This window comes from Homarus americanus, unplaced genomic scaffold (assembly GCF_018991925.1).
Source record: "Homarus americanus isolate GMGI-L3 unplaced genomic scaffold, GMGI_Hamer_2.0 scaffold39155, whole genome shotgun sequence".
Taxonomy (NCBI): domain Eukaryota; kingdom Metazoa; phylum Arthropoda; class Malacostraca; order Decapoda; family Nephropidae; genus Homarus; species Homarus americanus.
In genome coordinates this window covers 8,491,311-8,506,553 of record NW_024737042.1, presented here as the reverse complement: position 1 = coordinate 8,506,553, position 15,243 = coordinate 8,491,311, and the positions used below count along the sequence as shown (strand labels likewise).

The 15,243-nt window shown below is 44.6% G+C and overlaps 1 protein-coding gene across 5 annotated transcripts in view; it reads left to right on the top strand.

Annotated features, from left to right (window-relative positions):
- Positions 1-15,243, top strand: part of LOC121872671 — a 166,573-nt gene that overhangs the window by 138,277 nt on the left and 13,053 nt on the right. For 2 of the 5 annotated variants that reach the window (XM_042375637.1, XM_042375636.1), the window contains exon 1: positions 2,548-2,828. The exons of 2 other annotated variants lie outside the window; for them this stretch is intronic. In XM_042375637.1, coding sequence (XP_042231571.1) covers positions 2,694-2,828 — 135 coding nt within the window. In that variant the 5' untranslated portion in view covers positions 2,548-2,693. Of the gene's footprint in view, positions 1-2,547; positions 2,829-10,867; positions 11,074-15,243 lie in introns of those variants that run through there. One more of the 5 variants, XM_042375640.1, reaches the window with a different exon arrangement.

The window sequence follows — 15,243 nt, the reverse complement described above, 5'->3', positions numbered from 1 at the left end:
ATATAAAGTTCAAAAGTATCTCATCACGTCTGGAATCTCCCGAGAGACAAAAACAGAAGCAGTAGTTGTGGTTTAACCCAGGCGAGAGGCACCACCTTCTTGTTCTTCTTATTCTTGTTCTTCTTCTTATTCTTCTTGTTCTTCTTCTTATTCTTCTTGTTCTTCTTATTCTTCTTGTTCTTCTTCTTATTCTTCTTATTCTTCTTCTTCTTCTTCTTCTTCTTCTTCAGGAAATATGAATCGTAAGCACCTGAATTTCCCTCCTCTCTCTCTCTTCCTCCCCTTCCTTCCCTCTCACCTCATCCCTCTCCCTCCTCCATCCTCTCACCCCCCACACAAAAAATAAACATTTAAGAACCAGTTACATTGGGCGGACGTGACGCCGAACATTCACCAGGACATCTTGTTTCCTAGAAGATGGCCCCCCTCCACGGCGACGAGGTTCACTCTTAATCCTGACGCGGCAGAAACGTTGTCCTCGCGTGAGTCTCGGAAAGTTCAGGTGTGATGCAAGACCCAACAAAGAAAAAGAAGATTGTGAGCGAGACAAGACTCAATTTAAGATGATTTTTTTTATGAAAGAGACAGAGCTCACTCCAGAAAGTTATGAGCCCAGTGGAACGCAACAGAAAGTTCCTCATCATCATCATCATCACCACCACCACCACTGGAGACGGTCACACTAACACCCTCGGCTGTAGGACAATAACCCAAACCAACCTGACATAATCCAACGGGGTAGCTGGACAAAATGCAACTTAAGCTGGTGACATTTTGGCCACCATTACGTTGTTGGTTAATGGGATTTTGTCCATGGGTTCACTGTTATCATGGTGATAGTAGGATTGTTTTCTTCCACAAAATCCTCAATGGGATTTTCTCAAGTGGGTTGTAGTCCGCGAGACGTTATGCTCCTAATCAGATCGAATCAAAGACTCTGACCCTGTTAAATAATTAATGCATTAACATAATGGTCTTGACACAGTGAAAAGCTTTTAAAGTATATATTAGGAGACGCTTCGGTGAATTTAGATTTTAACGAAAGACGCTTGTGTGGTTCCCCCTGTGATGTCTAATTTAAGGAGAGGTGGTGGGTGAGGGAGGGTAGACCTGAGCAGTGGTGGCGGTGACGGGACAGCCCCACCACCGTCACTGCACGTCACGCCAGCACACCGGGCGATATTTACTCACGACCTGGTCAAGTCATCTACAGCTCGCACTCACTCACTCACCATTAATCCATCCACCACCACCACCACTACCTCGTCCCTCCTATGTCACTACACAACAAGAAATGTGTCCATCCAGTGTTAAGTATTTATTTAATATATCATAAGTAACTTTCTCTGCAACAAATTTACAGAGGAAACGCACGACCAAACGCTGTGGGTCTGCGTACATGAGTTTATCTACATTATATACCAGTGTGTAGAAGTGTTTGTAGTGCGCCGTAAGTAACACTGGCCAACATTACTTATGGTCATGATCAGTCACGAGATCGCCCACGTACCTCCACTACACCTGAGACACCTGCACAGGTATTAGAACATGATGCGGCACAACCACTAACCTCATTCCGGTGTCATCGTCGAGGCAGGAACCTGAATTTAGTTTTCCGTGAGTTACCCCGGGATGGTCAGGTCCACTCATGTTCCTAATGTGTTTTTATAACCAGGAAACCAACTTATCTCCCTTATAATACTGAATAAACCGGTCTAGGCTAGCTGGTTTCGACGGCTTGTGGGGAAACTTGAATGTTGGATATTGGTCTCTGCGTGTTGGGTCAGTGAGCCGTGCTGCCCTTACACGGTCTTAATCTAAGCCACAGTTACTACACCACACAGTTTCCCTCTGGCTAAAGACCGACACCAAACTATATGAATCCCACAAACTTAAATGCCGTAAATCTTAACACTGCTGTATTAAGTGTGGCTGGGCTGCAACTGTTACACCGAGACAACCTCCCATGTGACGAGTGAGAGAACGATGACCTACCTAGCAAGTCATATCCTCCTCACCGCCTTCCCTCACACACCCTTATCATCAGCTACCCAAGGTCATCTCCCCTTACGCCATAATTGACAACTTTTAATGAAGTTAAAACAATTAGGTCAGGTTATCTTGTTAACACCCACTCTCACAATCAGTACAAAGTGGTGTAATAATAATTAACAAAAGGTGTTAGCCATTCCAGCGAGATCATTATAACCAAGACGTTTATCCCATCCGAGTAAAAAACACTGCGCCATAATAAACAATCACCCATGCAATCACTAGCCTTATCCCTGCATTGAACACATCCCTCGATCTCACCAGCACCTCCTCCTTTACGTATTAACTCGCTCGTCCCTCGGCTCCTCACCCACCAGCCGCGTCCCAGCGAGTAAAGAAGCCAGCACCACTTGGCAACCGCCGGCCAAATCCTTCCCAGACTCGCCGCGGGAAATTACCGCTGAGATACCCACTCCTCCGACACCAGCAGCGACTCCTGATACAAATAAAAGCTGCAGCTTACTCCTCCTCCATCTTCACTCTTTAACTGACTCTCGTGCTGTCAGGACGGGGGAGTCTGTCACGGACGACCATCCTATAAGTCGAACTCTATTCACCTATATAGTGTCTCAGCGTTACCACGAAGAAACGACCCACCTCAAGTTGACACGATTCCAATTACGTAAAAGGAACGACCCATCATGGTCCTCGAGGATACCCCCAGCGAGTACCAGGCAACGGAAAGCCCTCCACCCTCCCCTGGTCTGCCGTCCTCAACAACAGGTGGCAGCCTAGGAGGACACAGCACCAGCAGCAATGACTCTACCACTCTCAGTGTAAGCAAAAACCCACACATACCGCTTATCTATTCCTTAATCTTTAATATTTCTCCTTAATTATAACATTATTCCCCTTCTATCTCCTCCTTTATTCATTTATACATTTCTACCGTGTTACTCTCATTTTCTTCGGTGTACTTCTTTGTTCACCTATCTCAATTCTCACCCATTTCACCATTTCTTTAGTACTGTTTACATCTTCTCACATCTATAATCAACCACAAAAAAAAACAACAACGTACATTAACGAAGAAAAAATAACCAGACGTAATCGTTGGTGATTATAGGTGAACAAACGAGCATTAGTGATGTCGATAGAAATAATTTATCCGATTTTTTATTTTGTTTTGAGAATGAAAGGTTGATAATGGGACACAATGGGTGGAAGAGAAGTAACAAAAAGAGAAGGAGGAGGAGAAGGAAGATGAGAGGAGAACAGGACATGGAAATTATAGGAAAAATGTAAGCAGAAGACGCCGTACGGTTCATATAAAGCATGTCTCCCCCCCCCCCTCCTCCCACTCCTGGCCGATGAGGTGTCAGGTGAACTGCTGGTGAGGTGGAGGCATATAAAGGAGAGCTGGTGAAGTGCTTGGTGAGGGGAGGTTGGGGGAGGGTATCGGTCTTTGTGTGTGTGTGAGAGAGTGAGTACGTGTGTGTGTGTGTGTGTGTGTGTGTGTGTGTGTGTGTGTGTGTGTGTGTGTGTGTGTCTTACTAGTCACACAATGTCACAAGGAAACCGTATACATCCCTCCAGTGATTCATAAAAAACACATTCATACGTTTATATCCCATACCTTGACGTGGCTAACCCCCCCCCACACACACACAGTGAAAGGGGAAATTGGTCGAATATTTTCCCTTCATTCCTGGGAGAACTCTGAGAGGGTATTCCCTGCTAGTCTTACACATAGAGATGGTTGAGATGAAGGTATATTTACTGAAGTCCCTGAAGCGAGAAAATCTAGAATAAATTCATTATCATTTACACACGAATAAAAACTCATTATATATATATATATATATATATATATATATATATATATATATATATATATATATATACTGTGGCGATTGTTGTTCTTGCTCCCATCTATTCTTGTCCCCAGCTGTTCTTGTTCCCATCTATTCTTGTTCTCATCTATTCTTGCTCCCAGATGTTCTTGTTCCCATCTATTCTTGCTCCCATCTATTCTTGCTCCCAGATGTTCTTGCTCCCAGATGTTCTTGTTCCCAGCTGTTCTTGTCCCCAACTGTTCTTGCTTCCAGCTGTTCTTGCTCCCATCTATTCTTGCTTCCAGCTGTTCTTGCTCCCATCTATTCTTGCTCCCAGATGGTCTTGTTCTCAGCTGTTCTTGTCCCCAACTGTTCTTGCTCCCAGATGTTTTTGTTCCCATCTATTCTTGCTCCCAGATGTTCTTGTTCCCAGCTGTTCTTTCCCCAGCTGTTCTTGCTCCCAGCTGTTCTTGCCCCCAGTTGTTCTCTTTGACCACCAGTGACCTTCATAACCATCGTTAGTTTTATTTTTGTCGTTCTCATCACCATTATTATCATTATTATATTTTTGGACAAAGGTAACAAGGACGTGGAGTGATTCATGTCAAGTGGTGATGGTGGTGACAAGTCATCACCGGTAGTTGGCCCCGTGACCCTGAGCACCACTATATGCTTCTCCTCTCTTACACCACTATTGTAAACAACACTGTTAACACCTCACCACTGTAAACACCATCATTTAACCACTGTAAAAATACACCCCCTCCCCACCACTGTAAACAACACCTTACTACTGTAAACATCTCGCCACAATAGACCCCGCACCACCGTAAAACACCCCTATAAACACCACCACCTCACCCCTATAAACAACACCACCTCACCACTGTAAACAACACCACCTCACCCCTATAAACACCACCACCTCACCCCTATAAACAACACCACCTCACCCCTATAAACACCACCACCTCACCCCTATAAACAACACCACCTCACCGCCATAAACTTGACACCTCACCCCTATAAACAACACCACCTCACCCCTATAAAACACCACCACCTCACCCTGACAACACCACTCACCCTATAAACACCACCACCTCACCCTATAAACAACACCACCTCACCCCTACCTAAACAACACCACCTCACCCTATAAAAGCAACACCACCTCACCCCTATAAACAACACCACACACCACCCCTATAAACAACACCACCTCACCCCTATAAACAACACCACCTCCACCCCTATAAACAACACCACCTCACCCCTATAAACCTTTTTACTCACCCCTATAAACAACACCTCACCCCTATAAACAACACCACCTCACCCCTATAAACAACACCACCTCACCCCTATAAACAACACCACCTCACCCCTATAAACAACACCACCTCACCCCTATAAACAACACCACCTCACCCCTATAAACAACACCACCTCACCCCTATAAACAACACCACCTCACCCCTATAAACAACCTACCTCACCCCTATAAAACCTTCCACCTCACCCACTGTAAAAACAACACACCTCACCCCTATAAACAACACCACCTCACCCCTATAAACAACACCACCTCACCCCTATAAACAACACCCTCACCCCTATAAACAACACCACCTCACCCCTATAAACAACACCACCCCTCACCCTATAAACAACACCACCTCACCCCTATAAGCAACACCACCTCACCCCTATAAACACCACCCTCACCCCTATAAACACCACCACCTCACCCCTATAAACAACACCACCTCACCTATAAACAACACCACCTCACCCTATAAACAACACCACCTCACCACTGTAAACAACACCACCTCACCCCTATAAACAACACCACCTCACCCCTATAAACAACACCACCTCACCCCTATAAACAACACCACCTCACCCCTATAAACAACACCACCTCACCCCTATAAACAACACCACCTCACCACTATAAACAACACCACCTCACCCCTATAAACAACACCACCTCACCCCTATAAACAACACCACCTCACCACTGTAAACAACATATCCCAATAATCTAATCAGGTAGAATCTTACAATGGACGCCCGCCATATTCTTTATTTACTTTCGTCAGAATTTTCGTTCCCTGGTTTTTGTTTCTGGCCACCGTCCTACACGTGTGGGTGGGAGGGTGGGTAGATGGGTTGGGTGGATGGTTTGAGTGAGTGATTGGGTTGGTGGTTTAGTTGGGTTGGGTGGGTGATTGGGTTGGGTGGGTGATTGGGTTGGGGGTTTATGATTGGGTTAGGGTTTGGTGATTGCGGGTGATTGTTGGGTGATTGTTGGGTGGTGATTGGGTTGGGTTTGGTGATTGGGTTGGGTTGGTGATTGGGTCGGGTGGGTGATTGGGTTGGGTGGGCGATTGGGTTGTTGGTGAGTGGGTTGTTGGTGAGTGGGCTGATTCGGTTGGGTGGTAGGCGAGTGGATGGATGGGGAGTGTAGGACAAAAGCCCCCTAGGACAAAAGTCCCTCAGGAGAAATAATAAGATTTTTTTAATTTATTTGATTTTTTTTACAGTTTGTGAACACTTCTCTAACCTAACCTAACCTTCGGGAATTCTGTTACAGTTATAAAGAAGTATACGAGGAATGTTTATTAAATCTACAATGACGTATGTTGTGTCTACTGGGGTAATTACTCCCCTGACATTCAGTGACCTCATTGGGCCCTCGGGTCACCTCAGTAAATACAGAATGAACATGAAGGTAAAATATTCTAATTATATAAATTGTAATAATTTCATATTTAAATCTATATATTTTTAATATTTCTAATGACCCTCTCTTTAACATAAAAACAGGGGGCTTCTGTCCTATTTTGCACCTTTACTGAGGGGCTTTTGTCCAAGGGGCTTTTGTCCTAGGGGGCTTTTGTCCAAGGGGCTTTTGTCCAAGGGGCTTTTGTCCTAGGGGGCTTTTGTCCAAGGGGGCTTTTGTCTGGGCCCCCATGGATGGGTGGTTAAGACACACGCTGAGGGAGGCGTCACCGGTAAACTATGTCCGGGGCGCCCACTACAGGTATTAAGACATACTATACTGCCAAAGTTGTTGATTCATACTCACGTTGAGCCTCGCTGCCTCACACTCCACCTGTCTTGACAACCTTACCTGCGGGGAAACAAAGAAAGACAACATTTTATTATTAACACGCTTGAGTATAAAGTGAGTCATGGATGATGATGAAGAACAATGATTAACAAATACGTTCTGGTGTTGAAAATGTGTCGATTGTGGGGGGTAAAATGAGGGTCTTAGTTTACTCCTACAGCAAGTAATTATTGTTGTTCTAATGACATGGAGGAGTGTGTTTTGGACCAGGAACAACGAATATATTAAAGCCTCTGTTAATGGTGTTTAGATAAAAGGTCACTCACTTGCAGTTTATATTACAGTGTATAATTGTTGTGTTAAATGGTTGAGTGGCGAGGCTTCACATTTCACGATATAACTCAAGACTCTAGAGAATTAATTTTAGACACAGACCGCCCTTAACAATTTACTTACGACAGAAGTGAAGACAAACACATTTTATGGATATTTACAAATGAATAAATACCTTTTCTTTACAATCCCTGCAACACACACACACACACACCACACACACACACACACACACACACCGGGTCTCTCACTGTTCTACGTAGGGAAATTATCCTGATGAATTCGAGGTCACACCGTCAGCTAGGAAATTCCCCCTAACATTAAAAGCAACACATTCCCGTAACTCTTGTATGTGGTGACGGTGGTTATCCTCCGTTGAATTCCATCCACCTTAATCATGTCACCTCCCTTACAACCGGTAGATACTTGCTTTAGAAAGTAGATTAACGTAGGTGTGTGTGTGTGTGTGTGTGTGTGTGTGTGTGTGTGTTGTAAGAGAAAAACATTGTTGGTGTCTTATACTGGGTGATACTGGTGTTTGGTGCATGACTTGTCCAGACTTGTTTGAAGATCTCACCAAACCTAACTTAAGCTAACCTACCTAACCTCACCTCACTTAACTTTACCTAACTTCACTCACTTAACCTAACCTAACCTAACCTCACTTAACTTTACCTAACTTCACTCACTTAACCTAACCGACCTAATCTCACCTCACCTAACATTCAGCCATCGATACAGGCAACATTATTCATCTTTATCTAACCTACCGACCATTTCTTACTCACGCTGGCAGGTGAGGGTCAGGTCAGGTCAGGTGAGGGTCGGGTTCACGTATTAGAAAAAAAAAGTGAACCATCTTACACCATTTCCCTCCCCCTCCTCCACACACGCACCCCATCCCCCGTCCTTCCTCCCCCCACCCCACTACCTCAAACACTCACCCCATGCCCCCTCTCCCTCCCTCCCCCACTCCACAACCCACTTTAACCCACTCACCTTGCTGTTAACCTTCCTCAAACGACTATTAATACCTCAAATCTTCTGCCTTTCACATACCGTATGAATAAAAACCAAAGAAAACGCCATCACGAGAGGAGAAACAAAAGGCCTTTACAGTTTTACTCCGTTCATATTATATACTGTATGTGATGGAGGCAAACTCTTATTAGTACGGGGAACTCATCATTCACCCCCAGCTTATTTCACCTCAAGATTAACCTAACCTAACCTCCTCAAATAGTATTAGGGAGATTAAACTTGAGGTGATCCCAACAGTCAAGTACTATAAAGGTCATTTTATTCCCCCGTTTAAGTTATTATAAAGAAGATTCGCTCACAAGATATTCCCGACACCATTACAGACCTTAGCCTTTAGCCCTATTAAAACACTAAGTTACTCGGTCACCTGAGATTACACCCATCACGACTCGATGAATTAAAGTGAGAATGGGGGAGTAGGAGGAGGGAGAATACCCGCCACGCAGCACCACGGTCTGGGGGTGGGAGGGAGGGGGGAGATAAGATGAGAGAAAGAGGGAGGGGAAGGGTCCACCACCACAAGACCAATGTATCATAACCCGTTGATATATTCTGTTAACGGAATGTATCACGGAATAAGACTATCACTGATGACGATTACTTCTACTGAACTCTGCCTCACACACTGATGACAAGTGACTGGATAACAAATCGTGAAACCTTTCTCAGGGTATAATATGGAAATGACACGCGTTACGGACGGACGGACGGACAAGCAGTAATCATTTCGACTCACGTATGACCAATATTCTAGATTTTCTACAGGGGGAACATACAGACAGGAGTTATATCAGAGTTTACCGGAAGAAAAGTGACACCTATAGTAAGTACGTATAGCAGCCATCGACGGCCCCCAGCACTGATCAGGACAGTGACCCCAAAGAACTCAACATAGCCAAAAGTCGGCTCCGGTCACTGTCCTGTGGTACTAGTGTTGGTCGCAGTCACTCACCCCTGTCAGTGAGTGAGGGACAGTCTTCACGCACAGGCCCAGGTAGACCACACTCATGAGCTGCATCAGTTACGCAACGGTATGTAACACCTTGCAACACTGTAACAACAACAAACAGTTTACAGGTTCATTAGAGCGTAAGAATCAGAATACTTAAAGAGTTATTAAACTGTAGCAAACTTAAGGCTTACAGGTTTATTAGACCGTAAGAGATGTAAATAATACAATAATAGGTCCATAAACTCCTTCACTGTGAGAAGACGACCAGCATTTTTGGGATAACCTCCTTAAAGGCAGCACTCGGGCATCCTCTGGTCATGAACGAAAGCTACTGAAGTGGAGGTAAAACGGCAAAAGATAGTCAGGATGGGAGTGTGGTACGGTGGTGTAAGTCAGGACGGTAGCCGAGGAGTGCCCCCCCCCCCCACAAGGTCCTCAAGACGACCACAACAATGTGATGTAAGGATAGATAAGCTCAACTCTGTCTTCACCCAACACACCACTATATATCTCACTCGTAGTATGATATTAACAACATTATTATACATGAAATAATTTTTCAGTGTCTACAAATTCACGTAAGAATGTACTTAGAACCTTGATTATTAGAACGCCGGGACTCCTAGGTTCAGTTACGGAGTGAATACAGCATTCGCCTCTTGCCCTAAGGACAGCTGGTAAATGCCCGAGGCACCCCCATCCACCTAGCTGTAAATGGGTACCTAACTTTACAGCTGGGAAAGTGAAGGTCATACTGCCTCCTTGTAAAAATCCACAAGTGCAGGTGTGGACAGGCTTGTAGATCAACACACCTGTATGACACTATAAAGGCAGGCACCATCACCCCCACGACGGTGATGGTGTATATCCCCCACTGACTCACCCTAAGTAAAGGCGCCCTTGAAACCCTTGGTGGGGCCACTGACCGCCTGGTGCATGGCCTCTGTGGCTACACCTGCTAGTGACCGTGGCTGCACGTACTGATCAACAAAGGCATTTGGTGATAACTGGGTCCACCTTCTGCTGGCAGTGTATGTCGCGACGTACACATCACACGAGCGACAACAGTGAAGCAAGAGGGCGGGAGTGTCAGGCATCAGGGAATTATTTACCACTGACACAAAGTACACTTGCTGTCCAGCCAAGAATACTTCACATACCAGAAATTCTACATATTGTTATATGGACACCGTGAGCCTATTCGTAGAAGATGAATAATTAACCACTAAAATATGAAAAGCCGTCGAATTGATTTTCAAGTTAGCAACAACGACGAGGCCAAAAAACTGGGGTTTTCCCACGTGCTGGTCGGCCAGGTTAAGGTGGAAGTGGGCACCGTGGGGGGAGGGGGGGTAGGATGGGGGGAGGAGAAGGTCGGTATGGGAAAGAAGAAGGTAGTGTGGAGGGGAGTGAAGGTAAAGGAAGAGTAGATGAGAAGGATAACGATAATGGAGAGTTAGAAGAAAGGTGAGGAGAGCAGATAAAGGGGACCTGTAGGAATGTGGAGAAGAGGAACAGGAGACAGGTCAAGGTGATATCCCCAAACCTGAGGTGAAGATGTCCGTTATATTGGTGTCAGGAAGCCGTCCACTCAACACGGTGTGTGCAGGTGAGGTGAGGCGCCCGTCTGCCCGCCAGTATGCACTATGGCGTGTACCTGAGCGGTCGTACTACTAACTGACTCACTGAGGTAGAGAGGGACTGTCAGGGTGAAACAGAAAATAGCCCCAGTGTACGAACGTTGTGGGTGGGGGTGAAGTGTGTCCTAAACAGTGGTCGTGTTAAGTGTGTGGGTGTGGGGGTGTGGCGTGATTTATGCTACCTGTCGGCCAGAGGAGGTGAGTACAGAACCTTGTGTGTGGTGTTGAGGGTGACGTGCATAGCTGAGTGTGTTGAGGGTGAGTTGCATAGCTGAGTGTGTTGAGGGTGAGTTGCATAGCTGAGTGTGTTGAGGGTGAGTTGCATAGCTGAGTGTGTTGAGGGTGACGTGCATAGCTGAGTGTGTTAAGGGTGAGTTGCATAGCTGAGTGTGTTGAGGGTGAGGTCCATAGCTGAGTGAGTTGAGGGTGAGGTCCATAGCTGAGTGTGTTAAGGACGTGATGTAAGGCTAAGTGTGTTGAGGGTGAGGTCAATCTAATCAAATCTATTCTAACCTAACCTAACCACACCTAACTTAACCTAACCAGGGCTTTATCACCCAAAAGTAAATAAAAAAATATCCCACTGAAACAAAAACAATCCACTTATTAATACCCTAGAGGAATTTTCTCCAGTGTGTGGGGGGGTGAGGTGAGGAGGGGAGGAGGAGGGGGTGAGGTGAGGAGGAGGGGGTGAGGTTTAGTTCAGCGTGGGACTTTATCAGTGATGTAGACAACGACTGTTAACTCATCAATAACAACAACAACAATAACAACAACAATAACATTACTAACAACAACGATAACAAAGCCAACAATAATAACAATACCAACAACAACAATAATAATATGAAAACAAAACAATTACTACAGAAAAACAAGGCCCCACACGGACCATGAGGTAGATAACATGAAGGTCACTGTGGTGGTTAATGACACCAGACTGAGGCGGTTAATGACATCAGACTGAGGTGGTTAATGACACCAGACTGAGGCGGTTAATGACATCAGACTGAGGTGGTTAATGACTTCAGACTGAGGTGGTTAATGACACCAGACTGAGGTGGTTAATGACACCAGACTGAGGCGGTTAATGACTTCAGACTGAGGTGGTTAATGACACCAGACTGAGGTGGTTAATGACATCAGACTGAGGCGTTTAATGACATCAGACTGAGGTGGTTAATGACTTCAGACTGAGGTGGTTAATGACACCAGACTGAGGTGGTTAATGACATCAGACTGAGGCGGTTAATGACTTCAGACTGAGGCGGTTAATGACTTCAGACTGAGGTGGTTAATGACACCAGACTGAGGTGGTTAATGACACCAGACTGAGATGGTTACTGACACGGTTACTGACACTAGACTGAGATGGTTACTGACACTAGACTGAGATGGTTACTGACACCAGACTGAGATGGTTACTGACACCAGACTGAGATGGTTACTGACACCAGACTGACACGGTTACTGACACTAGACTGAGATGGTTACTGACACCAGACTGAGATGGTTACTGACACTAGACTGAGATGGTTACTGACACCAGACTGAGATGGTTACTGACACCAGACTGAGATGGTTACTGACACCAGACTGACAAGGTTACTGACACCAGACTGACAAGGTTACTGACACTAGACTGAGATGGTTACTGACACCAGACTGAGATGGTTACTGACACCAGACTGACAAGGTTACTGACACTAGACTGAGATGGTTACTGACACCAGACTGAGATGGTTACTGACACCAGACTGAGATGGTTACTGACACCAGACTGAGATGGTTAATTAAACACGATTCAAAATGGCGTTAATCATTTCTACCTCGACTTAAATGCGTAAAAAACATATTGAAGCTCGAGGCCGTGTGGGTGATGTTGTCTGCCTTGAATTTATTATACTGTACACACACACACACACACACACACTTCCTACCTCCCTCTACCTCCACACACTATACAAACATCAACAAACCTAAAAAAACAAAAACATTCGTGAGCATCAAGTTTATAAACACGAAAAAAGAAACAGCAAATCCAATGAGAACTTGTCACACTTTTCTTCAGCAATAGTGTAATCGAATCCTCCAAGCGCCAGCAATAGTGTAATCGAATCCTCCAAGCGCCAGCAATAGTGTAATCGAATCCTCCAAGCGCCAGCAATAGTGTAATCGAATCCTCCAAGCGCCAGCAATAATGTAATCGAATCCTCCAAGTGCCAGCAATAGTGTAATCGAATCCTCCAAGCGCCGGTTATAACGAGATCACAAAAACAAATGAATGTATAAGCATATATTATCAACATGACACAACTGCTTACATTAACCTTGAGACACTATGACAAATAAAAGATATAGGCATTAGCGTTACTGACAAATCTTTCAAAACTAAGAAAAAAAAGTCAAAGAAAACAAAAGCTCTGAGCCTTGTCTGTAAAATATAACATTAATTTATTATTTTATTTGACAACTGGGTATGGTAAGGGTTTAATATTAATACTTATAGTACAGGGTGGAGCCAGAAGTATTTATAGCAGACACGTTCACAAAAGCTATAGAGACGCAATAGTGTGTGTGTGTTGCTTCATGTCCGGCCTTCGGTGGTGTTATGGTCATCAGCGGGACCAATCACTGAATTAGGCTTCGATTCATGACGCCCAGATTGTTGTCTTGTATCCAGGTGTGGTCTCTCTCTCTCTCTCTCTCTCTCTCTCTCTCTCTCTCTCTCTCTCTCTCTCTCTCATTATAAAGGACTGTTATTTGTATTCGGTGATCAAATAATGTTTTGATCTTAGACTGACGAGTTAACAAGGAACAACAAAACTTAAGGTACAGTAATTAATACCGCGTTCTCACTCACACCTGAACACAAAAGAAACCTGGAATCACCTGAAGTTTAGACACCCCAGCTTATTTAACATGAAAATTAACCACCGTAAAGCTAACCTTAACCTAATCGCTCCCCTTGTTGTATGAATGTGAGTGATCATCCGGTGAAATAAGCTGGGGTGTACAATCTTCAGGTGATTCATTGTTTTCCTCCATTTTATTTCAACTATCAATAATAAAGTAAGTTTTATTATGTGTTTTGCCGTGTGAAGGTGTGATGGTGACTATTAATAGATTCTACCTTGGTGTGCCTCAGATACACACCTGACCACCCCCCTCCCCCTTAACCTACCAGCTGCAGTGTTCAGAGGCATTCTTGGTGTGTGTGTGTGTGTGTGTGTGTGACGAGCTATACAGGGCGGGGCAAGAAAGAAATGAGACAGACAGACAGACAGACAGTATAGTTAAATCTTAATTTCCTCAATTTGGTAGACAAAGGATATGAACACTTAAAAAATAAAACACTACAACTCTGACCATTATATTAGCTTGAGGAGGGTGGCCACCTTCTGGGTCGACTGAGAGGGCAGTGAGGTCAAGAGGTGTGCAGGCCGTCCTCCACGACCCATCCTGCCCCCCCCTCCATACACCCGTGAAAGCACCTACCCCTCCCACACCCGGCAACCTCCCCTTCTTTGATACTACACTTACACCTGCAACTTCTACATCCCCTCACTAAACCAGTCCTCTCATCACCTACTGTACTGTACGTTTGTCTGGATCGGCTACAGCTCTAAAAGTCCCAAATGCACCCAATCCATTCCAAGACATTAACAATGGTTTTCTATCTTAATGGTTAAATTAGGTTAAGGTGGGGCCATTAGATCAGTTCAGCCGCTTGGAATCGTCAATCACAGTCTAGCTTCAGACGTGTAATTAAATCTGATGAGGACTCTGCAAAATTACAGGAAGATCTAAACAAATTTTTCGAATGGTCGAAAAAATGGCAGATGAAATTCAATGTGGACAAATGTAAAGTACTCAGTATAGGAGATGTAAACAGGGAAACCAGATACCAGATGAACAACGATGCCATTGTGGAATCCGACTGCGAGAGAGATTTAGGAGTAATGATAAGTAGGAATCTTAAGCCAAGTAAACAATGTGTTTTTGCTCGTAACAACGCTAATAAAGGAGTGTTAGTTACAAGACTAGCGAGGTCATCTTAAAATTATATCTAGCGCTTGTGAGACCTCACCTGGATTACGCAGTTCAGTTCTGGTCACCGTATTACAGAATGGATATAGAATCATTGGAAAGAATCCAGAGGAGAATGACAAGACTAATCCCGGGCATTAGGAACCTTGAGTACAGAGACAGGTTAAAGCATCTTAATTTGCACTCCCTCGAGAGACGTAGGGTGAGGGGCTACATGATAGAGGTGTATAAATGGAAGTCAGGGTTAAACAAAGGGGACGTTACAAAGGTACTCAAACTATCCAACTAGGAGCGAACTCGTAACAATGGTTTTAAATT